The following is a 27,082-nucleotide window of genomic DNA, read 5'->3' on the forward strand; positions in this document are numbered from 1 at the left end:
ACATATTTGAACACATACCTTGACAGCCTTCACTGGTGCCTTTATTTATTATTACACCTTGGATTGGAAATATTAAAACAACAGTGTTTGGAAATGTGATTCATCTGTCAAGCTGGATGTTATTGCAAGGCTCCCAGTAATTAATGCTAAATAAATATGGATGAAAAGGTTTGGTTGTTCATTGTTTGGTCGCATCACAGCTGTAGGCTGACACACGCACGCACGCACGCACGCACGCACACACACACACCACACACACACACACACACACACACACACACACACACACACACACACATACACACAAACACAAAACCAGACAAAGACACACACCCTTATGTTTGTAATTCCCAACTTCAAAGTGTCTAAGTCAGCAGTAAAGCTCCCACCACAAACACAGAGGGAGTCATATCATTAGGAAGCTCCCCCAGAAAGCCTCAGGACACTTAATAAGCTTATCTATGTGTCTATGCTTCCCATGTACTCAATACCACCAACGCTGCCCTGCATTCATTGTCATTAAAACAGCAGATGAGGGGGCGCACCTGAACTGGTTTAGAGTCTGGTGCTGGTCGGGTAGTCTACAGGTTTGTGTTATGTTGGTTATTTATAAAGTCAATACCGTTACTGATGATGTATTGGTTAATCACTAAGCAGTTAGTTCGAATTGATATACATCGACTACTGTTAATTTCTATACTACCATTTATACCTTTCAAACAACCGTTTATTTTCTTAAACCCGCAACTGATAATGTGATAAATGAGTGAATATTGGATACCATTGGTATATACTGTATTGGTGACCAAGGGAGGCTGGCGGAGCTAGAAATCGCAGGATGGATTCATTATAATGTGTGGAACAGAATGACACGTGTGTTTGATACCATTCCTCATTCCGTTGCATGCATTACAATGAGCCCGTCCTCTGAGTTCTACATCCACCAGTCTCCTCTGTTAGTGACTCTCATTAGAAACCACCCCCCCACTCCCCAACCCCACCCCACTCACCATCTTCGTTGTGAGCCAGGATGGTGACCCTGGCGCTGGGGAAACTGGCGCCCACCTGCCCCCCCATGGGCATGCTCAGCGTGACGTTGAAGGTCTCCTCCTCCTCGTACAGCGAGTCGTCGATGATGATGATGCGGCAGGGCTTCTCGCGCTCGTCCTTGTCGAAGCGCAGCACGCTGGAGTGGTCCTCGGGACGCGTGATGTAGTCCGAGTAGGACAGCACCGTGCTGGGGATGGTGCCCGTCGCGGTGCCTGAAGGAAAATAAAATCCAATAAAATGTTGAAAAAGTTGTTGTGGGATGGTTTTAGACTTCGAGGACGTGGGGCGGTTATACTTTCAGTCGAAGGGGCCTTCGAGAACACTTCTGAAAATGTGAATCCCCTACAATGTTTGCTAGGATTGTCATGACTTAGTATAAAGTTAGCTTTTTTCCTCAACATGACAATTTGTAGAATATCGAGTTTTTTTCGAGAAACGTTGTTGAAGTGTGACGAGGTCCTCACCTTGCTGGGTGTAGCAGACGACCATCAGCTCCTGGCTGACATCTCCGGAGCGGCGGACAGGAACCAGCAGCTCTCCGATGTCCTCATCGATCTTATACTCTGCCTGGGGGATGAACACTGTGGACTCTACAGGTGGAGAGAGAGAGAGGGGGAGAGAGAGAGAGAGAGAACAAGGGGATGGGTCATGGAGAACAGGAGATTATAACGCCTGTCATGTCAACAAAATGTTGTTTCATCACTCGGAGTTGTTTGTCAAGTACTTCAACTGTGCTTGGCCCTGAGTGTATGAGGTTAAACGGGGTTAAAGTGATCTCCTGCATGGTTGTCAGGGCCAAATCTACGCACAAGCACAGTGAACAACTGAACTTCAAAGGCAAGTGAAAGGTCAAAAGTAGAAATCCAACATCAGTGTTCCTACCATCACCAGGGTCCACTATCTCCACGGTGGCCGTGTCAGGGAACTCCAGGACCGCCATCACAGGTTCTGACAGCTGGATCTGGAAGGTCTCGGACGTCTCAAACTCCTGGTCCTTGAGGATCTTCACCCTCCAGGTGGCGCTGGTCTGACCCGGGTTGAACTGGACCTGCTTCTGGGCCTTGCCCTTGAAGTCCTTGTCCTTCTCCGCCGTGCCGTCCTTGGTGGCGATGCCTGTGGCGAGAGGGAACACAGCGAATAAGGGAACCGAACTGCATTGAGCTGAATTGATGAGAATCTATTTGAATCGAATCGGATCGAATCAATGTTGTTTTTATCTCTTGCTATTAGTTAATCTAGTCAAGCCATAGTTATGTAACAGCGCGTAACACTGAAGTGCAGTTTGCGAACGGGCATGTGATGTGACTGTGATTTACAGACTGGTGAATAGTCTGCTTCAGCTCTATTGTTCTGTCATTGACACAACCGCCTTTGTTCCTGTTTGCCCCCCCCTGCGCCCTCAAAGACAAGACAAGACTGTAAATATAGGAGTGGACCCAATAAAGGCCCCGCGACCTCAGTGTTGAGACATGGCCAAACACACAGACATGTTGATATTACCCCGTGACCTCCGTGAGGAGACGCTATCTGCACTCTCAATCAAACTACCCTTTTCACTGGGGAGACAGGAAACGTAACATCATTCTAATAGGACAACGACGTGACAGGGGCTATCTCCCTCGGGACGTGACTGTTTGGGCGTCTTTTTGCTTTTTGGCGGTTTAACTATTGGGGGCGGGGGGCGGGGGGGGGGGGGGGGTGAACTAAGGACACTGCCTGCACAACGGTAGTCAAGAGAAGCCCGGGGAGATTGATCATGAGGAGGGTGGGAGGGGCTTTATTGCGATGCTGGCATTTTCAAATGGCAGGGTAATAATATAAATACCCTCCTTTGAGGTAATTAAAAGGACGATCAGTCTTGGACGAAGTGACAGTTTAATATGAGGCCTGCTGCTGTCTCGTCTGGCCACTGACATTTTTCATATTCCCCTCGGAGATGGATGTGATGGACTGACGTGTTAGGTATGAAACAGGGGCAGAGTGTGTCCTTTAATCAAAAAGAAAAATTAGAACTAGAATTAGTGCAATTGCCAAGATCGAATCACTCAAATCGGTCATGATTTACCTGATTAAAACAAGGTTAGACACATGGAGGAGGAACAAAATCAGTTCCAGAATCTACCAAAATATGCTGAAGACTTCTATGTTCTGTTCTGCTTTTTTTTAACTGATTGATTTGTTTTATTTATTGTTTTTAAACCTGAACATTTTAAATTGTAACTGTATCTGTATTTAGATTTTACTGAATTGTATAGGATGACTCTTTTTATTTTTCATTTATTAATTGTTATTTTATCTCATGTGTTCATGTAAAGCACTATGAGTACATTAAGTTGTATGAATAGGTGCTATAGAAATACATTTGCCTTTACCATGCTGCAGTCAAGAATCTATTCACTCATGTATTTGTCTTAATTTAACCAGATGGGTTATTGAGAAATCATTCTCTTTTACAATCACAACCTGTGTTCAATATAAGGTTCTCCATTGTACTAAATTGAATCTACCGGTAATTCAATTAGATTCAAACAAGCTTTATTTTGCATGACGGTACTCACTGACGAAGGAGGTCTCTCCCAGGTAACCTCTGCGTTTGAGAGTCACCTCCAGGAACTTGGCGTCCTCATCCACCAGGTAGTACTCCCTCTCCAGAGAGATCCAGGCCCAGTTGAGCCGGAATGGCTGTGGCTTCAGCTTGTTTCCACCTAGAAGAAGAAATGAATGGGATTCTCAATACACAAGAAATACCCTTCCAGAAACATAATGATATAGCAATGGGGAAACTGCAGTAAAAAACTATCGAGCTACATTGTGAAGAACCACTGAGGTGTCTCGGTTAAGATCCGCTTTGACGACCCATTGAGCCTGGGGACAAAAGCAACGAGGAAGGACACAGATTTTACATCTGGAGAGGTAACTTGATAACTTAATGCCAGGGCTTCCCTGCCTGCCGCATCACAGGCGGCTCAACTGATGCCTTGTTGCTAATTTCCTCTCGCACTTTGTTCCCCCATTCCTCCCCCTGTCTGTCCCTCTACCCTCCTCTCTATCTCTTTCTCTCTCTCTCACTCTCCTCCTCACTCTCTGTCTCCCTCCTCTCTCTCTGTCTCCACCCCCCACTCTCTCTCTCTCTCTCTCTCTCTCTCTCTCCTTGTCCCCCATCTCTCTTTCTGTCAGCTCAGACTAGGTCCAGGTGTCAGGTTGGTGTCCCAAGCCCAGACAGTATTGGCGGGGGGGGGGTTCCAGAGGGTAAAGGTGAGGGGTCAAAGGAAGCTCCATGACTCTGTTACCCCCCCCCCCCCCCCAACCCCCTCCCCCCAACATGACAGAGACCAGGGTGACTTCATGTCTACAGACTCAAAATAACCCCCTTCCCCTTTTCCCCCTTTTGCTGTTAAACATTGTGTTTTGCACCTGCATCTGTCATCATAAGAAAAACAAATCTATGCTTGGACCAGAGGCCACTGGCAGTCAAAATGCTAGAAGAAGGATTACTTTTCTTTTTTTACAGTAGAGAAAAATCTTTTTGGCCTTTCACTCTTAGTATGTAGGTCATTTTCTCAGCTCAAGTCTACCTACCTCATTAGCCCCTGCGATTAGGCCATGCTCAGGAAACACACGCACGACCCAAGCTCTCGACATCAATCAGCCAAAGCTGAAAGTCACCTGGCACTAATCAGCCAGTGGCTGTACGCCCCCCCAATCCTGCCCTTAATCTATACTATCCCATGACTCCCATGATCCCTTCAGAAGAAAGCCATCATCCCTTCCCTTGGTCATCCACCTTGACGTCGGCCGCTCCGGAGTTACTTAGCCGAGGACTTTCGCTGCTTTAATCCGAAGCTTTTCTTTTCCTTAATAACTTGCGGCCAAACGTCCGAAAGTCTCATTCCTGGTCTGACAGGCACAGCGACCCCTGACCTTCAGTGTGATTGGCCCAGAGCCTGTGTTATGGGGGACTGGGGAGGTTAGAGCAGGGTGCTGCTGCTTGGTGTTGCCTGGCCAGTCACAGTGACAGTTGTGAGGGACTGGGGAGCTACTGCTGCCTCGTTTTGCCTGGCCGGTCACGGTGACAGGAGCCTTGTTACCCACGGCTACGCTAAAGCCTTCTGAGGAGCTCTGTGGATCTAACACAGCCCATGTAGGTCAATGTCAAGATAAATACCTTTGGTTTGAACCCTTTACCTCCGTAAGGTGTTAGCATTAAGGTACAGAGCTGTGGATTTGGAAATGTCAATGTCAAGGACCAAATAACTTTGGTTTTAACTCTTAACCTCTCTTTAACAGAGCATAGCAGGACAATGCAGGTTCTGAGCTATAGATTCGGTAGTTCAATGTCAAGAGAAGGCCTATGATATTAACCCTTTATCTCCCAGTCACAAGAGGTGGACATGGAAACCCTAGGAGAGGAGGCTATGAAAATAAACGCTTCACTGTGCGGAGGACAATGGTCCGGAGCATCTGCTCGTTCACACAACGGACCGCCATCGGGTTTGGTTCTGCCTGGCTGATGGAGAAAGGGCTGTGGGCTTTCTGCTCCATGAGCGGGGAGAATGAAAACACTGGGGTGTGCGTGAGTGTGGCTTTCAGAGGTGGAGATGCAGCCCCCCCGCCCCCCCCCCCCCCCCCACCCACACACACACACACACACACACACACCACCTACCACTTCCTCCTACCCACATGTCAACATTGGGCCTGAGCCAATAGCAGAGACACAACAGGGCTGAACCACACTCACCTGAGCATGAATACCTGTGGTAGATCCAAGCGATAGCAACAAGTGGGTTTTCCGGGACATTAGCTAGATTGGATCATGTTGCTCTACTCGTATCAATAAGAGGGGTGTTGTTAGAATAGACAGATTTGCGACCATGCACCATTCATTACTCTGTATTGGTGGTTCTGAATCCGAGGAGTCCCAATCATACATGTACCATATGCTATAAGCACTTATCCTTATGCTCAACCGAAATGGCTGGCACGCATGGACGCACGCGCACGCACGCACGCACGCACACACACACGCACGCACACGCACACACACACACACACACACACACACACACACACACACACACACACACACACACACACACACACACACACACACACACACACACACACACACACACACACACACACACACACAAACACACACAGCCCAGGGGCCACAGACACCAGTTTGTCACAGGAGCCCAGCAGGGGCGGCTATAACCTTGACCATGCTCATGTTTCTGACAGCTACAGCTAAAAATACAGGACACATTCATCATGTGTGTCTCTGCCTACTTACCCTACATTCTTCCAGGGTTGATAAGTGCATAAGTGTCCAATTGATATACAGGATGATTCGTCAAAACAGGGTCGTGGGTGTTTGATGTAGATGTGTTTTCTTTAAGCATGAGTGTGAGTATTCTGAGGAATCATGGAAATGTCAATTAAAAGTTACTGTTACTGTTTAGGCTACTCTTGTGTGTTACTGTACTTACTGTAACAAACTGTGATTTTGTTATGAAAACTACACACAAATACATAATAAAAGTATATATTTTAAAATGTTACATGTATGCTGACGTCTTCCATTATAAAAGTGGAATTGATGCTTTTCCAGGAATAACCATTATTTTAACGGCTTTGTAAAAAACAACTCATCCCGAACATATCAGCTAAAAAGAAAAAAACACAAATATGAAAGTGTTATTGCTCAGGGGGCAAGTGTTTCTTGGCAGCCCGCCCATCTTTGTACAGGGCTGATATGGAGCTTAGCGACCCACTCTATCAGACAGGATTATCAAATGAGTGCGACTAGGACAAAAAGCCCTCCTCTGTTCTGGCTTCCGGCAAGCTAGGCTGGCAGGGTAGGGTTTCAGCACTGTCACCTACACTCTATAAGGCCTGGCTTATAAGGCCATTCTCTCCGGAGGATCAGAGAATATTCCATTAGTTGAGGATGAGGTCTATCTGGTGCAATAACTGTCATTGTTCAATGCCAATGGAACAGTGACAGTTATATCTTTAGAAGGCAAAGGAAAGTCATTTGTTGACCGTAGCTAGAATTAGGATATAAACTGACAATGCTGCGCTGGGGTATTTTGAATAATGAGGGACGCTTTTGAAATGTTCTGTGCAATCTGACCAATCCATATTCTGTAAATAGCTTATCGATCGCTGGTACATACATGGTATGTGTGTATAGTACTGTGGAAGCGACTGTCTACAGTATTCCTGGTTAGTTACTTGTTCCTTTCACAGGTGAAATGAGGTTGAAGGTCTTGGAGTTTAAACCTTACAGCATTTCAGAATACCATCAATCAAAATGTAAATAAAACAAGACAGTTAAGGTGTAAAGTGACTTCAGTATCACCTCCTCTCTACTATAATTAAGCCTCAACCGACCACCTGACTTGAGACTTGTGTGTTAAAAAACAGAGTTGGATTACCGTTCAGGGGGCCAATCGTAAAATGAGCTGATGATGTGTGTGACCTGATACAGGACCTGATACAGGTCAGACATGACGTGGCATACAGTACATACATCTGACTACAGTAGGGGCATATATTATTTATTTATTTTAAAATCTTTTTAAGACTTTGACTAAATTAATATGTCAATATACACTCACTGAACACTTTATTAGGAACACTAGTATACTAATACTGGGTAGGGCCTCCCTTTGCTCCCAAAACAGCCTCAATTCTTTGTGGCATTGATTCCACAAGATGTTGGAAACATTCCTTTGAGATTCTAGATTTTTCAGGTGTTCATGAGCAACAGGCCCATGAAAACATTCCCCCACACCATTACACCAACTCCAACAGCTTTGACTGTTGACAGGTGTACAGGTTTTCCTAATAAAGTGTTCAGTGAGTGTATATATATATATATATATATATATATATATATATATATATATATATATATATATATATACAGTATATATATATATAGATAGATTAAAATAAATATTTTTAAGACTTTGATTAAATTAATATGATCATCAAAACAGACCTACAGGCACTTACTGTATATCTCAGCATCTGCTACAATACCAGTAATCAAACACACCCTTTACAAACAATAAGGCGATATCAGTATGATCACAGCCGTCTGGCTATAATGGATGATGAAGGCACATTCCAGCACTTTTTTCCTCCATTGTTTTTGGATAGAGATAGTGGAGAAGACAGATAGATAGATACAATAGATAGATACCGGTAGGTACTTTATTGATCCCTGAGGGGAAATTCAGACGTTACAGCAGCTTAGACCACAAAAACAACAACAAGAAAATAAAGTCACAATTGAAGAATAGGCTAAAATAAAATAGATAAAAGACTACAAAAAAAAGAAAGATTATAAAAATAAAATAAAAACTAGACATTTGGGACTTAGAAGGACAAGAAAGTAAAGAGGAGAGGGTCAGCAGGGCATGGGCCGGATTCTAACCACTGGACCACCCCAGGCCACCTCTATGCCACAGTGAACAAAGCCTTCTGACCCTTGACCTTGTCCACGGGGCTATTTACTGAATGGGTTTACGATGGCCTGTGAGTGTGGGGCAGGTGGTGTTTAGCAGTCTGTCCTCTTGCAAGGACAAGGGAGGTAGCTTTCATTTAGAGGTGGGGCTCGGCTGGGCGAAGGCAATGAGAACATTTCACAAAAAGAAAAACTCTCTCTTACCTCTCTAGCTCTGTCCCTCTCCCTTTCTCTGTTTCATTCTCAGTTTTTTTCTCTCTCTCTTTCTGTACCTCTCTTTCTCTCTCTCTCTCCCACTCCCATTGTCTATCAAATGCTCTCCCTCTCTGCCCCTTTCTTTCTCTTCCCCACTGTTTCTCAGAAAACCTCCTCTCCCGCCAGAATTTCTAGGGAGCAGGGGAGTGACAGCTGTAGCCCCCCACCCCCCCACCCCTCTTCTCCTCCCCTGTCCCTCCCCTCCTGTGTCGGCTTTGTTCCCCCGATGATGAGCAACTGAGAGGGACAGCAGACCACTGTCTGGGTGGGCCAGACCTGCCGCCCTGGCATGCCTGCCTGCCTGCCTGCCTGCCTCCTTGCCTTTCACACCGACTCAGAGGAGGGGATTCTCAAGCTCGCATTGTTAATGCTGTCACATGCTGTGTCCAGACCTGGCACCGGACCTCACACCGGACAAGGGTCCACCAATGTATTGTTGTTGGTAGATTTGTCATTTGTTCTCATGTATTCCTAAGTGCCTTTGGAACATTACTGTAGATAGAGTACACAGAAACCAACACGGTCGATGCTTAACTATGGCATACATCGGAAGTCACAATAAACAGCTTTATTCTCTGTTTACTGAAAAGTTCGTCTTGATTGATTAACTGATTAACGCTGAGTGGGGCGTGACTCTGACTCTGTGTTCATTGAGGCGTCTTGCGGGAGGGACGGCTTAGGTATTTATGAGAGCAATAACGAGGCGGGAATATGTGAGGCTAAGTCATGGTCACATTCCCCCACCAGCAGGTCTCTCTGTGTGGTACTTTCATAAAAGTTACAGGAATAGACGTCAAACTTGGGATTTAACGTCTCTCTGGGGCTGGCCGCTGATTTACGAACTCATTCATTGCGTTCTTTACAGCTAACATTTACACTGGATATCAATATATGGTACAGGGTTGCCCCGGCTCACATTTCCGTTCGCCATTTCAAACGGACAATTAATAATTTCTGGTGGGGTGAAATGCTTTATAGGCGACAGCGCATTTCGAAATGTCCTTGTTTTCAGACCCGTAATAAATGAGCCCTTAGCGTGATTGATGCTAATCGTTTCAGTGAGCGCTTAGCTGCTAGCGCCAGTATATCACAGAAGGGGCGGCTGACTGTTTTCATGCTTTTAGATTTAGACCTGAGGGGGACTGGGATGAGGTCCAAGGACACTCCATGGTGCAGGCATACATCCTTCATTGACTCAGGCGGTACTGAGTTGGGCCAGCACGGCTAACTCTGTGTCGCTAACTTTAGCCGCTATCGGTCAGGCTAATTTACCACTGTCATTTTAATGGCCCTCAAAGAGATTTGCCAAGATTCTCACGATGGTCCCCCTGTGAGCAGTTATGGCTGAGGATATAATGCATATGTCAGTTGGGATAATTCTGGACAACTCCAGAATTTGGCATTTCCTGAACATATTTTCACATTTCCTTAGTAATAGGTTCTCAGACCTCCGTTATACTGCAAGTCATTATCTTCCTAATACATAGGCTACCGGTAAGCAAGCAAGACAAAATTGATCAACTCCAAATAAGCCATGGTTGTGTTGAGACTGAATTGAGAGTGTCATCAACTACACAGTTGGCTACCATCTCAGCCACGTCACGATATAAAACTATCAACAACAAAACTCACATGACATTGTAATAAACACAGGCATGCATGCACTATGAATCAGCTAATTTATATATACACGGTATAGGGATATGGAGCTCCCATGTCCCCAGTCAGCAATCCACTCTCCATCAACAGGAGCGACAGAACAGAAGTCCTCTCATACCACACTCTCCACCAGGTCTTATGCACATGACATCTGTATCACCATACATAGATGCACTCTGGGAGGAGACATTGGGTCATGGGGAGGTTGGATGGAGGGAGGAGGGAATGACGTGTTTAAAAGAGCATGATGCAAGGGAGGGCAACAGCCCTCTGCCGCCCAGCTAAGTATATCCCCACTGAGTGACAAGAATGAGGGCAGCCATTACTATATTTCCCTCATTAATCTTTTCCATTTATACTTTGCAGTGCGTCCTACAGCATGTGAAAATCATGAATTCCACGTTTGTTTAATTTAATATACGACTATTTAATTGGTTTTAGTTGTTTATTTAACCTTTGTGTATCCGGGCTAGCCTGTTTGAGGTAAAATGTATTTTGCAAGACAGACTCGGTCCAAACAGTAGCAGGGTTGTGGCTGAATTGATGTGTGGTCATTCGTTTTGAATGCACGTTGCCGGTTATGAAGGTAATATTGAGGTATACAGTAAAATCAGCATGCCAATCTAATCTATTCAATTACAACAGCTTTCTGTTTCTAATGATACAGAAAGGGATTTCTCAAATGCCGAGAGCTTGACATAGTTTCCTCTCAACGTTCCGAAGATTGCATGTTTGGGATGTTGGATGCGAACAGTATAAATAGAAGCTCATAGCTATCGGACATCACCACCACCGCCACCATCATCCTGTACTGTAAATCTAGACGTGACACTGCAGCCCGGTCTTCAGCCTGGCGCTGACCCCTGGACAGTGACCCGTTCTCTCATCTGACATAGATCACAAGGTGACACTGTAGAGGAATGTCCTGCCTCTTCTCTGACACAGGTCACCCCCAGTGGTGGTACTGGTTACGGTGTGGCAACTGCCAAAAATGACTGCCACTGAGGTGCTCTCTCACTCTACTTCTATCTCTCTCTCTCTTTCTGTAACATTTTTCCTCTCATTCTATTCATTGCTGTCCTCTTTCTGCAACATCGACATCTTTCTATTTAACAGCTGTGTGTTGTTAGGACTCTTAGAGAACCACTTGACAATGTGCAAACTCAGAAAGGAGCGAGGGAGAGAGGGAGGGAGGGTTGGGTGGAAGGAAAGAGGAAAGGAGAAAAGAAAGGACAGTAAAGATATGGTTAGAATAAGAAACTATTCCTCTACAAATGGTTAAAATACAGAAAGAGAGAGAGATAGAACGGAGTGAGAGAGGACCTCAGTCACAGCACTGGGAGCAGGAACAACTTTGCCATATAGGAAGAGATAAGAATAACCTCAGAGGCTGTACATCATATCTCCCACACTCTCCAACCCCAATCAATCTACCCCTGTGTCAGGAGGAAGGGGGGAGACGGGGGAGACGGGGGAGGGAGAAGGGGAGTCACAGGCAGGCCCGGCAGTGGCACCATGAGGTATTAAATCTCCAGGCCGGCTGTTGACACTGGTGACAGGTCAGATCCGAAAGACACAGTTGGGAAGCTCCGCGGTGGAAAATGGCCATGACCCACTTGAGGCTCCCTGCCTGTCTGCCTGCCTCCCTCTCTGCCTGCCTGCCTGCCTGCCTCCCTCTCTGCCTGCCTGTCTGCCTGCCTGCCTGCCTGCCTCCCTCTCTGCCTGCCTGCCTGCCTGCCTGTCTGCCTGCCTCCCTCCCTCCCTCCCTCCCTCCCTCCCTCCCTCCCTCCCTCCCTCCCTCCCTCCCTCCCTCCATGCCTGCCTGCCTCCCACCCACCCTTCCTCCCTCCATGCCTCCCTGCCTCCCTCTGTCCCTCCCTCCATGCCTACCTGCATGCCTGCCTTCCTCCCTCCCTCCCTCCCTGCCTGCCTGCCTCTCTCTGACCACAGACCTCTTGGAAGGTAGTGCTACCCTTTACTAGACTAGCGCTGTAGGGATCAGCCGGGGAATTATCTATTCTCTTTGTCTCTCTCCCCCAGCTCTCTCTCTTTTTTTACCTTCTCTCCCTTCCCCCTCCCTCCTTCCTGCTTCCTCTCCCTCTCCTTCTCCCTTTCTCCCTCTCTCTCTCTCTCTCTCTCTCTCTCTCTCTCTCTCTCTCTCACCTATTCATCCCTCTGAGAAAGTGCCATTCTACCCCTGCAGCTGAAGCCTCTGGGTTATCAGCCCTATCTGAGATTGGGTTGGATTTCTTGGGGAGTCGGGAATGGGGGCTTTGGAGTGGGGGTGTGTGGGGGGATGCAGGCCAGGGATCTTTGAAAGGGGATCCTCCCCTCCTCTCTTCCTCTCCTCCTCCCCTCTTCCCCTCCTCCCCGAGCTCTCCCACCCACCCACCTGCCTGCTAGGGTCCCCTACTTCCAGGCCTGGTCTGTCTGAGGGGCTGGCTGGAGACAGGATCCTTGTAGGAAGCACATTCCTCCCCTCTCCATGATCGCATAACACCCCCCCCCCAACTGGCCTACTGTCAGCCCCCGTGCAAGAGGAGCTGGCATGTATAGTCTAGCGATGTAGGATCTATCTTACCAGCCTGGTGTCAAACCTGCTCTCAAAGTTTGATCAAAATCAGTTAACACGGCATTTGATATTGTTATCATTCCCATTGTCTACATGAAAACGAATACCACACGACCCTCTCTTGCATAAGCCACTTAACCTTGGCAAATATAGGCCTAGGCTGAGTTCGTCCAGAGGCTACAACTCAGAGTACAAAACTCTAGTGGCTATCCCAAAGCACTTCAGTGTTTGTTTCCTCTCTGCCTGTGTTCCTGAAGTGATAGAGGAAACAGCCCCTCAAGACAGACAGAGTGATAGAAGAGGAAGAGAACCCTCGGGGGTCCGGACAAGTCTGGTGCTGTTTGAGGGCTTACCGCCTCAGGACTGGGTGTGATAGACAAGGATATATGTGGGTTAAACATACACAAACAAGCATTTATTGGCTCAGTCTCTCCCTCTCTCTTTCTCTCTCTCTCCATTCTCTCTCTCTCTGTCTCTCTTTATTTCTCTCTCTATCCTCCCTCTCTCTCGCTTTGTCCCTCTCTCTCTCTCTATCCCCCTCTCTCTCTCTCTATCCCCTCTCTCTCCCTTCTCTCTCTCTCTCCTCTCTCCCTTCTCTCTCTTTCTCTCTCTCCCTCTCTCTCTCTCTCTATCCCCTCCATCTCCCTTCTCTCTCTCTCTCTCTCTCTCCTCTCTCCCTTCTCTCTCTCTCTCTCTCCCCCCCTCTCTCTCTCTCTCTCTCTATCCCCTCTCTCTCCCTTCTCTCTCTCTCTCTCCCCCTCTCTCTCTCTCTCTCTCTCTCTATCCCCTCTCTCTCCCTTCTCTCTCTCTCTCCTCTCTCCCTTCTCTCTCTCTCTCTCTCTCTATCCCCCCCATCTCCCTTCTCTCTCTCTCTCTCTCCCTCTCTCTCTCTCTCTATCCCCTCCATCTCCCCTCTCTCTCTCTCTCTCTCTCTCTCTCTCTCTCTCTCTCTCTCTCTGACCACAGGCATTTCTTCACCAGGTGACTTCTGCTAGTAGTCGCCCAGTAGACATTCCCAAAGGACAGGGTAGTGACCCTCCCTGGACCTCGTTTGGGAAGAAAGTAAGAAAGTAGCGTTCTGTCAAAGAGCACTGTCTTTCATCCACACACCTTGTCATAAATGCTTTATCACCCTGTGGAAATCACAGCTGGTAGTCCCCGAAGTGTTCAAAGTGTTCAAAGGAGGCCTCGTTGCATGACACTGCAAGCGGAGGGCTTTTGCTGAGTCTTTCAGTGGGAGCAGCTGATAACTCACACTAGGTAAACAAGCAGTATCTGTGCAGTAATGAAACAATGAACTTCCTCACCGTAACACGTACTCGCCCCTAAGACTCAGGGCTGCATCACTCAGCGGGGAGTAAAGCTTATTACAGGCTAGCCATAGGCCTGGAGATGAAGGAGTGTCCCCCAGTTTACCTCATCTATCAGTGCCCGTCATATCACTGCCCCCCCCCCCCCCCCCCCCTCCCCCTAGAGCTGTTCAGAGACAGAGGCAATGGGCAGTCAAGCAACTGTATCAACATGGGGCGCACACTGATAGGATCCCCCCTGGGCCATCAGATAGAAGGTTCCTCCTCTAAGATCTTTTGCCTGCCTCTTAGCTAAATAACACTCCATTTTGAGAAGCTGTCATAGTCTTTCTGAGGTAACATGGTATGTCTACTTGTATTGGTGTTACACTGATTGATACCATCACTGGTGATTGAATACTGCCACTGTACAGGATTTATGTCAACCAAGGACTTTTCATTACTTAAAATAGCAGCTCTCTGATTTAACGATCCTACTTATGGGAAAAAGTATCTTGTGAGGTGTGAGGGATTTATGCACCTGAGTCACATTCCTGCCATTCCCTGAAGGGTGAAAAGTTAAACAGGCACTACACTGGACCACCCCCTGGGTCCTGAAAAAAAAGGCTATGTGGACTGCCCTTAGAATGGAATGTGACCACTGTGTCCAACAAGTCCACTCCAAGACGCAAGACTTCCCGCGGTGTGTCCACTCTTGACCCCTCTCTTAAACACTCCCGTAACAGTGGGAAGTCACAAACTCACACACACACACACACACACACATGCGCACACATGAGCACGCGCACACACACACACACACATGCGCACACATGAGCACGCGCACACACACACACACACACACACACACACACACACACACACACACTGTTCCCTGACAGGTCCTGATTGAGATCTCACCATCTGTTTCACACCCTTAAAACACACACACACACACACACACACACACACACACACACATACACACACACACACACACACACAGACATACACACATACACACACACACACACACACACCGCACGCACACACGCTCACCCACACACAAGCATCCGTGTTATGGCTAGGAGCCGTCCGTCTCCATGTCCCTTGACACCTGCTGGGCCAAGGGAATTTTTCGACCCCCATCCACACACACACACACACACGCACACGCACACACACCATCACCACCATCGACACCCTAGAGCCCGGGAGTCTATAAAGGTGAGGAGATTGAGTGTGTGCCTATTGCACGCTAGAGAAGAAAGTTGTTTCCGACATCCTGACATCCGTAGATGATTGTATGTCCAGTGTAAGGGTCCACACATACACACATACGGTGTCAGGTGACCGGGAGAGAGCTCAGGGCTGAGGGCAGGTGTTGCTAGGCAGGGCAGAGGAACACTTGCTGGAAGACCTCATGTTGGCCGAGTGTTTGTGTGTATGACCTGGAGATTAGGGGCCGGTTTCACAGACAAGGTTTAAGGCTAATCCTAGACTGAGAAAGCGTTTTCGATGGAGATTTTACATTGAAAGTGTGATTTAGTCCAGGACTACGCTTGTGGAACCTGCCCCAGGTGTCGGTCCACTCCCAGAGAGGGAGACTGGTCCAGTATGCAGCTACGCTACAGTACATACGCTGGCAGGTACTCTGGTCTGTTTAAAAGCAGCTCATACACTTAATCACCTCTCAATGTATCTCCTGTTTATTTCCTGCTGCTGGGGAATCATTAACATTTGTAAACATAAAAGAAAACAGCCAACAGGGCACAGCACAAAGACGAGATCATCAGTATGTACTACTACTACTACTACTACTACTACTACTACTACTACTACTACTACTACTACTACTACTACTACTACTACTACTACTACTACTACTACTACTACTACTACTACTACTACTACTACTACTACTACTACTACTACTACTACTACTACTACTACTACTACTACTACTACTACTACTACTACTACTACTACTACTACTACTACTACTACTACTACTACTACTACTACTACTACTACTACTACTACTACTACTACTACTACTACTACTACTACTACTACTACTACTACTACTACTACTACTACTACTACTACTACTACTACTACTACTACTACTACTACTACTACTACTACTACTACTACTACTACTACTACTACTACTACTACTACTACTACTACTACTACTACTACTACTACTACTACTACTACTACTACTACTACTACTACTACTACTACTACTACTACTACTACTACTACTACTACTACTACTACTACTACTACTACTACTACTACTACTACTACTACTACTACTACTACTACTACTACTACTACTACTACTACTACTACTACTACTACTACTACTACTACTACTACTACTACTACTACTACTACTACTACTACTACTACTACTACTACTACTACTACTACTACTACTCTACTACTACTACTACTACTACTACTACTACTACTACTACTACTACTACTACTACTCTACTACTACTACTACTACTACTACTACTACTACTACTACTACTCTACTACTACTACTACTACTACTACTACTACTACTACTACTACTACTACTAATAATAATAATACTAATAATAATAATAATAATAATGATAATAATAGATTTAATTTAAAAGTGTACAAAGAAAACCAAAATACTAAAAGATACAACTATAGGAAATAGTGTTACTCAGGACCCATGCCATGCTGTAGGTCATAGTGGTATAGCATAATTTACTAGAGCTGGGTTACACCTCTAGTAAAAGAAAGACTAAGACAGGCTAAGGCTATACAGCTTTTAGTGGTTTCGCAACGAGTCAAGGCACTAAACAACAGAATCCCTCTCAGGAGAATCTCTCTGCACAATGGGCAGGTTGTGGCTAAGCAGAATGTGACTCAGCAAAACTCCCTCTCCTTCAAAGTCCTTCAAAGACCGTCCTCCCCTCCAGGGCACCCAGCTCCCACTCCTTCTGTTTCTTTTACGAGGCTACGGCTCCATGTTGTAAAGCAGCCTGTCAAAGCCCACTGGCACCTGAGAGAGCTGCCCCAGCCAACTGTAGGGGGTAGCCAGAGTGGAAGGACAGGGCCAGGGCTAGGGCCAGGGCCAGGGCCAGGATGGAAGGGACGGGGCTAGGGCCAGGGCCATGGTGGAGGGGACAGGGCCAGGGTGGGGAGGACAGGGCCAGGATGGAGGGACGGGGCCAGGGTGGGGGGAAAGGGCCAGGTTGGAGGGGACAGGGCCAGGGCCAGGGTGGAGGGACAGGGCCAGGGCCAGGGTGGAGGGACAGGGCCAGGGCCAGGGTGGAGGGACAGGGCCAAGGTGGAGGGACAGGTCCAGGCCCAAGGCATGCTACTGCATCACCCACATTCCCCTGAGGAACAGAAGACCTAAGCCCGGTCAAAGAGAATTACCATCAGGAAAACCAACAGTACACACCCTGTGTTGTCTTTTACCAACAACACGTTATTTATGGTGTGTGTTCAATACAGGGCTGTAATCAACAGCAATAAATCAAGTATTTTGTTATGATCACTTTTGCTGCAGAGGGTCATTCAACTCACCAAATGCTCTTCTTCCCAAACACATTAGAGTTTCTGTCAACCTGCTTCTACATGTCCAGGGCATTCAGTCTCTGGTTGCCTTTCCTCACCTTTATCTTTATTTGATCTATGTGTGTGTGTGTGTGTGTGTGTATTTGTGTGTGGGTGGGTGGGTGTGTGTGTGGGTGTGAGAGAGTGAGAGCGAGTGAGAGAGACAAACAGAAAGAGAGAGAGATAGAGAGATTGTTGTGTGTGTGTGTGTGTGTGCACGTGTGGCCTGCGAGCGTGTGTGTGTGCGTGTACGTGTCTTTGTCTGTGTGTCAGTGTGTGTGTGTGTTGTGAGGGTCATATCCTAACAGCCCTCTCAGTGAACCAAGCCCTCCACATGTGAACCGTGGTGAGGCAGCAACAAGGAGACATCCTCCATCTGTAGAGAGGCAGAGGGGGCCGACCCTGCACCTGGTTCAGATGAGCTGGCTGGAATCTCAAACGGTGAGACTGCAAATACAGGCCATTGTCAAGCTAATTGAAGCCCTTGTGTCCCCTTCCTGAAGCTAGACCCCCAATTACAGGCAGACAGCCTAACTGTCCTGTGAAAGAAAAGCCATTATCCATGAAGACGATACTAAGGACTCGAGTTCTCCATGGGTTGTTTAAGCAAGACATCGGAAGTTTGGATAGTGTTAAATGCAGAAGGATCGAGTCTAAATGTAACTACCTCGTCCATAATGTGCCGATCAAGACAAACAGAGAACAGACTTCCTAGAAGAGCAAAACAAACTTTTAACTCGATCGGAACTATCAGCTTTCATTCAAAACTACTCTCTCTCCCCCTTCACTCTCGTTTCCTAATGGGGAAGTAATTGCGGTGGCACACCTTCTCAAGTGAAGACCAACGTTAAGATAAATGGGGAGGGGTTAACTTTGGTGAAAACCACAGGGGAAATTTGCCAAAAGGCCATGACACCCTAGCCTCTCTAGCCAACGACCCCCCGATGATGACGATGATATTGCGCAGGTCCTCAATCCGGCGTAATTATAGCCCAAACTTTACTTACAGTGTGGATTGCATTTCAAAACCTCAGAATGTGTTTAGCATTTACAGCTGATGTTAAAATAGCAAAGTGCCACCCCACCTGTTATATTTTGTTACTTTGCATTGCATTTGCTATATATATCTGCAATGCCGTTAAAGTAGTTCTATAATGGTATCTCGGACATAGTTGACTGCACTGTACCACAATGCAAATTAAAATTCGAAGATTGATACATTTGAATTTCCTGTAGTCAACTCTGTGTTTGATTGTAAACTATGTGCAGAATGTACTTTTTAAAATCTAACAATAGAAAAGATGTGTGGTTACAATACTTGAGGGATAATGTATAGCCTACTGATGATTGCAAACAATGCTGAATATCTTAACCTAACACTTCCATAAAACTTGTGCATACTGTAAACTGAAAACACCTCAGGATTGTCACGATGGAAATGCAACCTGCAGATAGTTATGAAATCGGAGAAGTGAGGTTCATGTGACATCTGACCAAAAGTGAATTTCCAGAGAATATAAATATACACAGCTCCTGAAATCTAAGGCCTCCCAAGCTGAGTGTCCCTAGAGAAGGCAAGGAATGGATCTGGCTCAATACGCACAACACCTTATTGGATGGTGATGACAAACATAAAACTGTAAATAGAATATAAAAAAATAGAAACACTTAAAATGATTCCCCTACATAAGTCATTTAGGATTGTGAAAAGAATGTAACTAATTTTATCGTGAGAATATAATGTCAGAGAAGAAGTTTGTGTTCCCCTAACCTACAAATCAACAACACAAGTCAAGATATTAACATAACAGTCAACCTGGTCCTAACAAAACAAGTCAAATAAGTAGTTTTCCCCATACACACAGTTAAACTCGCCATCTCCACATATTTTGAATTCATTTCCACAGAAATAGACATATACTTGGAATGCCTTAAGGCATTGCAGATGGCCCTTTCATGCTGTCACTTCAAACACTAAGGAAAAGTTATGGGACCATTGTCAAAATCATAGGAAAAGACCATTGTCCGACAAGACAATAAAGTTCTGGGCTTGTTTGATAGCCAGCTAGTAGTTCCATTGTCGGTACTTAGTTCCACCTCTGTCGCTCTAACACACGTCCAGCCCTCCACCCCCACCACACATTCGGCCCGCCACCCTCCACCACCCTCCTGACCCTTCCCGCCCTCCTCTAAGCCTGCCACCCTCTGCAGTGGGGCGAGGAGAGATGGGAGGCTCTGTGCAACCCGTCAGTCATGGCTAACTGCTTTAAGTCTTTGTGATGCAAACACCATTGGAGATTGAGCCCTTAAAAGAGGGGCTGAAGACTTAAGGAATGCCTGCCTACAGGCAGACGGGTCTGAAGTAATGGGGACACTGAAGTCAATGAGATGAAAAAAGAAAGCTCTTACCGTTATCTTCGACGGAGAAGTAGAAGATATCACTTGTGGCGTTGCTCCCATCCAGCAGCACATAGCAGATCTTCATTTCATCAATATCAGCTGACATGAAAGGGTTGAGAGAGGGAATGTTAGGTGGATTTGAACATTCCTGAGAGCATCTGAGAGGATTAGCCCACTTCTTAATGTGGTTCTTGCACCCCAGGCTTCACAGTAAATCATGACAAAGACAGAAGGAAAATACATTTTATATACAATTTATATGAGTCACACTTTACATGAGGTTGCTCCTATATCTGTGTAATAACTCAATAATTACTGTAGTAACAACATTTATTGGCATTCCATAGTACAGTAATAATTCCTTTGAAATTGCTCATCAATGGAGTTTAGGCAATTACTGTGTAATAATATGTTAAAACAATGCTGTTACTACAGTTATTATAGCCTTTACTTTTATCTCATTTTTAATATTTGTTTGAACTTTTTCATTTTCATTTTCCTAATCACCAAATATAAAACGGTTGTCTTACCTTGTGAGAAGGCCTTGATGCTGTCATTGCCAGATGCCGTGTTCATGATGAAGCCATGCTGTGGGGGTTCTGCCACAGTGTACTTCAGGACTTTCTGGGGGCTGTCTCTGTCCTCAGACTTCAGGGCCTTGCTGGTGATCAGGAAGCCCAGGTGGCCTGTTTGTAGGACCCTCAGCGACGGGGCGGCCTTGTTGACCACTATCTGTGGCACGCCGTTGTCCACTGTATTGATGAGAATGCTCATCATTTGAGGCTTGCGTGTCTCGTAAACGGTGTCGGGGAAGACGTAGAAGTCTGTGTGTGTTCCGTCTGTCACGGTGAACGAGAAACTGTCCTCGTTGGTTTCGGTGCCGTCGTGTTTGTAGCTGATGAGGTTCTCGTTCAGGTCCTGCTTGGTGAAGGTGCTGATCGGCTGGGTGTTGTTGAAGAGCAACTGGCCGTGCACCGGCACCTGGGTGACCACGAAGCGCAGCAGGTTGTCTGGGGTGTCGCGGTCCTCTGCAGTCAATTCGAACGGGGTGATGAGCTTGTTCTCTCCTTCTCCCACCAGCAGCTTGTGGATGGTCAGGACGGGCTTCTTGTTGTCCACGTCCGTGATGGAAACCCTGAACGTGCGGAAGACAGGGTTGTAGCCGTCCGTCACCTCGAACTCGAAGCTGTCCATCTTCATCTCGTCGTCCGAGGTGTGGATGTAGTAAATCTTGTTGCCTGCGAGCTGCAGTTGGGTGAAGGTGGAGATGGGCACGCCTTGGAAGTCAGTGCACTCCAGGTGACCCCTGCTGGGGGCGCGTGTGATGCTGAAGCTGAGGAACTCATCTGGGCTGTTAATATCTGTGGTACTGAGTAGGTCTGTGGTGAGGGTCACCTTGCCTCCTTCTTTGAGGGTCACGCCTTTGTTGATGACGTCGGGGAAGACCATGTCAATACTTCCAATGTTGATGTAGAAGTAGCGGTCGATGAGGGGGTTGATGCCGTCGGTGACGTCAAACTTCAACAGGTCGCGAACGCCCTCCTGACCCGTGTGCACGTACTGGATCAGCTGTTTGTCGATCTCGTCTTGGGTGAAGTTCATGTCGAGGGTGATGTTGCCTATGACGTCTCCGAATTTGGTGATGCGCTGGAGGTAGCCTTGGCCTGGGCCATAACGCACGACGTAGGTCAGCTCTTTGTCCTCAGAGTCGAGATCTGTGGCTTTCATTACCCTGTTACTAATTATTTTGGTTTCCCCAATGTCGACCTCCAGTCCGTCGTTTATTGCCATTCTCGGCGTCTCATCATCCACAGGAATCACCATGATTAGGACCTTTTTCTCCACGGTGTGTTTTCCATCTGAGAGTCTGATTACAAAGCTGTCCTCTTTGGTCTCTGAGTCGTCGTGTTCGTAGACGATGTTGGAGGCCTCTTTTATCTCTTCCAGGGAGAACTTATCAACAGGGATGGTGCCGGTGCTAAGCTGTTGAACTATCTTTCCATGCTTGGGGTTAGTGATGATCTCAAACTCCAGCTCATCCTCTGGAATGTCTAAGTCGGCCGCATTCAGGATGGGTGTGTCGATGACCAGACTCATGCCCTCCATGACGACAAACTCCCGGACGAAGATCTCGGGTTTCTCGTCATTGGCTGGGATGATAACGATGGGGAAGAAGTGGCGTTCAGAGAAGTTGATGCCGTCCGAGCAACGGAATGTGAAACGGTCCTCTACAGGCTCCACCCCTTTGTGGATGCTCTGAACATAGTAGATGTGACCGATGATGACGTCTTTGATGCTGAAGGCCGTGATGGCAGTTCCGGATCTGGACTTCTCAGATCCTGAGGCGGGGGAGATGTTCTCCACGTACCCGGATGTCGATTGGACAATGATGGTGCACAGGATGTCGTCATTGTCTGTGTCAATATCCTCAGCCTGGATGTGTTCCAGAGTGATGACGTTCTTCTCTCCTTCAATCACCACAAACTGCTCCCCGACGCTGACAATGGGCGGGATGCTGTCGACGGGGAGGATCGTGACATACACGCGGACGCCTTGGACTTTGTTACCCCCGACGACCCATTCGTCAGACATGTCGGAGATGGTGAGGTTGAAGGAGTCGTGTTCTTTGTAGGGTCCGATTTCACCGCTGGTGTGTGCGTACACCACCGCTCCGTTGATGATGTCCTGCTGGGTGAACCTCTCTGTGGGGGCGCCGTTCACCAGGATCTCGCCCAGCCTCGGCGGCTCCTCCACGATGAACGTGAGCATGAGGTCGTCTGTGTCTTCATCACGGCCCTGGATGACGTTGCTGGTGATCTCCGTAGCCCCGTTCTCCAGCACATCGAGGGAGGCCCCCAGGAGCCCCGCAGGCAGCATAATGGTGGGGGTCTCATCATCAACAGGGCTGATAGTGATCTTGATGATGATGGGCACCTCGTGAAAGCCGTCGCTAATGTCCACCTTGATGACATCATTGAGGGATTCGTCTCCACTGTGGATATATGCCAGGCGGCCATTTTCTATGTCCTCCAGGACGAATGTCTCACCATTCGACATGTCGATCCCTAAATACTGCAGCTGCCCATAGCGGGGAATCACGGTAACAGTGAAGATGATGTTTTCATCCTCAGTGTCCTGGTCGGAGGCATCCAACTCCTTCTTAGTGATGATATATGTGCTTCTCTCCAGACATGTGAAACCAGTGTTGGTGATGACTGGGGGTTTGTTGTCAACAGGCTGTAGGAAAATAGTGAAAAGCCCATCTACTGAATTACCAGCAGTGTCCTCCACAATGAATGTGAACTGAAGGACCTTTGGAGTGATGCCAAGTTCCTGGTCTGGGGGCTTGTAAGCCACTTTGTGGTGGTTGACCTGGGCCTGTGTGAACTCAGTGATAACAGTATCGGGGCTGTCAGTTAAAACAATATCACCCAGGAGGGCTGGATTGTTCTCATCAGTGTCAGTGGGGGGGTTGACAATGACATATTTCAAATCCCTGTCATCTGAGTCTAGATCGGTATAACGCAAAAACTTCTTCTTGAAGTGTGTGAGCTCATACTCCTGCACTGTCATGTGGAGGATAGTGCCGGGGTAGAGCTCTGGTGGGATATCATCCACGGGATGGATTTTGATGGTGAATGTGTGCTCCCCGGACTGGTTAGGGGGGTCGTTGTCATCTTGGACCCGGAACACAAACTGGTCCATGACGGTGGTGGTGCTGTGGGGCCCGATGTGACGGTAGAACAGCTTCCCGTCCAGAATGTCCTGTTGGAACCATTCGGTCACCACCTGCTCAAACATCTCATCTGTCGCACTGAACTTCCAGGCAGAGGGGTCAGAGGGCGGCTCCACTTGTCTGAGGAGCAGCTCCCCCACGTCGGAGTAGGGGGCCTCCAGGATGAACCTAATAGTAGAGTCCTCTGAGTCAATATCTGTGGCGCTCAGAATGAACGGGGAGATCTGCATGATTTCATTTTTGAAAAGCACCAGGCCTGTGTTGGCATTGATGATAGGGGGTTCGTCATCTGTAGGGGCTATAGTGATGGGGAACAGGAACTCTACCTCGTTCCTGCCATCAGTCATCCGGAAAATGATGTTGTCGCTGTAGGTGTCGCTGCCGTCGTGTTGGTACACCACGATGCCAGCGTCTAAATCAGCAGGCGTGAAGAATTTCCTGCGAGAACCCAGCACTGTCAGCTCGCCGTGTTTCAAGCCGTCGACGACAGTAATCCTCACGTCGTCCAGGTTGTCCTCGTCGCTGATCTCTAAGTTCTGGTGGCTGGAGAGAGGTCGGGACTGGCCCTCTAACAGAAGCTGCCCGGTGTTTTTGGTTGCCACAGGAGCCAGAGTATTCATAGGCTTCACCACAATCATGAAGGCGAAAGTATCAGAGACCGCGCCCTCTGTGTCTACAATTTCAAATTCAAGCTGGAAAATCCTCTCTACCTCTGAATCTTCCGATGGTGGCTTGTAGGCTATTTTCAGATCTTTGATGTCTCTCTGATAGAAAGAGGTGATGGGCAAGTTTTGATCATCTGTGCTGATAATGTAGCCCTGCTGATAGCCCAGGGGTGAAGTAATGTTAAAGATTAAGTCATCTAGATCAGATTCCACATCCTCGGCAGCCAACATATCACTGGTAATAGCTGTCATCACAAACTGATCAATCTCCATCATCATCATAGCTACGAAGCTGGGCTTAGGAGCGGTGTTCTCTGAACCTTCTTTGATTCTAACCATGATCTGGAAATGCTCTTGCATGATGGTGTTTCCGTCATTATCCTGCAGCTCTGCCATCATTGGAATATAGTCTCTGTTTGGGGAGTTTGTGGTGGATGTGTGCTTGTAGCGAATGCCTTGCTTAACAAAGTCAGCACAGTCGACCATCTGGCCATTGGTGAAATTATTCAAAAGGTTGCCATACCTGGGGAGTCCACCGGCACCGACCAGAGTGGCCACTTTGCATTGAGTGACGCCGTCCTCGTAGGAAAACTCCAGGCCCTTTTTGTCGATGGCGTTGCTGTTGCCGTTGAGCTTGTCCACGGACAGGGGCATGTTCCTGGTTAGGATCTCCAGCTGTTGGAAGACCACCTCCACCTCCAGCATAAAGGGGATGATAACCGTGTCTGTCTGGGAGTCATAGCGCAGCTGCAGCTTCACCCGGTCCTTGCTGGGGCTCCGGGAGCCAAAATGGGTGTATTTCACCTCCGCCCCCCCAAACTCGCAGGGGAATTTCTTAGGGCTCAGCATTCCAGGTTTCTGGGCCAGCGGGTCATTTTCCAGAACGGTGATGGTGCAGCGGTCTCCTGGCTGCACCTCGGTCACCAGGTCGTTAACAGGGTCCAAATACACAGACCTGCCGAAGGGAACCCTGATCCCATTGTTGGCAATGATGATGTCGTCAGCATTAGGTCCAGATCTGTGTTGGTAGAGGAAAGCTGGGTCGAAGGGCTCCGCATCCACAGAGGAAAAGCAGAAGCCCAGTGTGAAAACCACAAAGAGGCATCTAAAAAGTGCCCATGCTTTACAAAGTCCTGTCCTTTGCAGACAACCAGCCATATCCACTGCTAGTTGCCCTGCAACTTTTTTGGGGAAGTCAGCAGAAAATAAACCAAATATATCAATTAGTTTCTCCAGAAAAATAAAGTGAGTGGTAAAAACACACACTTGTAGTTGAAGCCTTTTCTCTTCTCTGTGCTCCCTCTCCCTCTTTCTCTCTATTTCTCTCTCTCTCTCTCTCTCCACACACACACACTCACACACACACTCACACACTCACTCAGGACAAGTGTAGTCAGTCTTGTGGGGCTGTGCAGGTAATACTGAGACAGCAGACAGTGACAGCCCCAGACTCCTCCCTCTGACAGCTCAGCGAGGATGCCTCCAACCCCCCAAAAGCTAATTTAAGAAAGCACATTGGACAACCCCTCAAAGTATCCCAGCCTACCCCCTCCTAGCCCCATCCCCCCACAAACTATGTCACCCACTCTCCTCTCTCTTACAGAAATTCAGTTCAAGAACATCAAAAACAAATGCTGCGTTCACATAAACATAAACACTTTCAAATGCCACCTTGATAATGAATGAATGATGTTATATAACCCAGGAAACTGATTTATCATTGCACATTTCAAGATTAAGCTTCAGGATTTAGTGTTTATTGAGTTTATTGCATTTTTTCCACTTGCTTTCAACAACAGTTAAATTAGATTTTTGCAGGATGTTCATAGGATAGTAGCTTATGGCTCATGCAGTGGATTTTATTGACTGAAGCCATTTAGATTTAGAATCTTTTTTTGAGTAATAGAACCGACAGATTTAAGCAAAATGTTCTATATGGATATTAAACATGCATACGGAGAGTCAATGTGTATTCATTATATTCATTGTCAATGTTGTTTGTACTATATTTATAAAATATGCCAAAACAGAGGGTTTTGAAGTGCAGGATATGTATCCTATGGATACTGACAATGGTGCCCTCTATTGGGTAACCTGGTGCAGAAGACTGACTGTCTGACTGAACTACACAAATAAAACTACATAAATAAAAACAAATAAAACCTGATCAAAATCTCAATGCAATTCTAATAAAGTCAATTACATTTTCAGTTCAATATAAAATGTAGAATGCACATTCATATTCAGTTTTGCTTTGTTTTGCATATAAAATGCTCCTCATAGTTAACATTTTTACAAGTACAAATATCTTCATGGCCATAACATGGGCTAGGTTCCCAAGTAGCCTGCCCATTAGTTTAG

At 47.0% G+C, this 27,082-nt stretch overlaps 1 protein-coding gene across 1 annotated transcript in view; it reads right to left on the reverse strand.

Annotated features, from left to right (window-relative positions):
• frem3 (Fras1 related extracellular matrix 3) overlaps positions 1-25,879 on the reverse strand; it is a gene marked incomplete at both ends in the record, with an annotated part of 42,103 nt that extends 16,224 nt beyond the window's left edge. The window contains 6 exons of the mRNA XM_080534749.1: positions 1,011-1,262; positions 1,515-1,640; positions 1,933-2,163; positions 3,609-3,755; positions 20,330-20,419; positions 20,851-25,879. Of these exons, the coding sequence (XP_080390875.1) occupies positions 1,011-1,262; positions 1,515-1,640; positions 1,933-2,163; positions 3,609-3,755; positions 20,330-20,419; positions 20,851-25,879 (5,875 nt within the window). The remainder of the gene's footprint in view (positions 1-1,010; positions 1,263-1,514; positions 1,641-1,932; positions 2,164-3,608; positions 3,756-20,329; positions 20,420-20,850) is intronic.
• Between the last annotated feature and the right edge of the window lie 1,203 nt (positions 25,880-27,082).

This window comes from Nansenia antarctica (genome assembly GCF_963989245.1).
Source record: "Nansenia antarctica genome assembly, chromosome: 6".
Taxonomy (NCBI): domain Eukaryota; kingdom Metazoa; phylum Chordata; class Actinopteri; order Argentiniformes; family Microstomatidae; genus Nansenia; species Nansenia antarctica.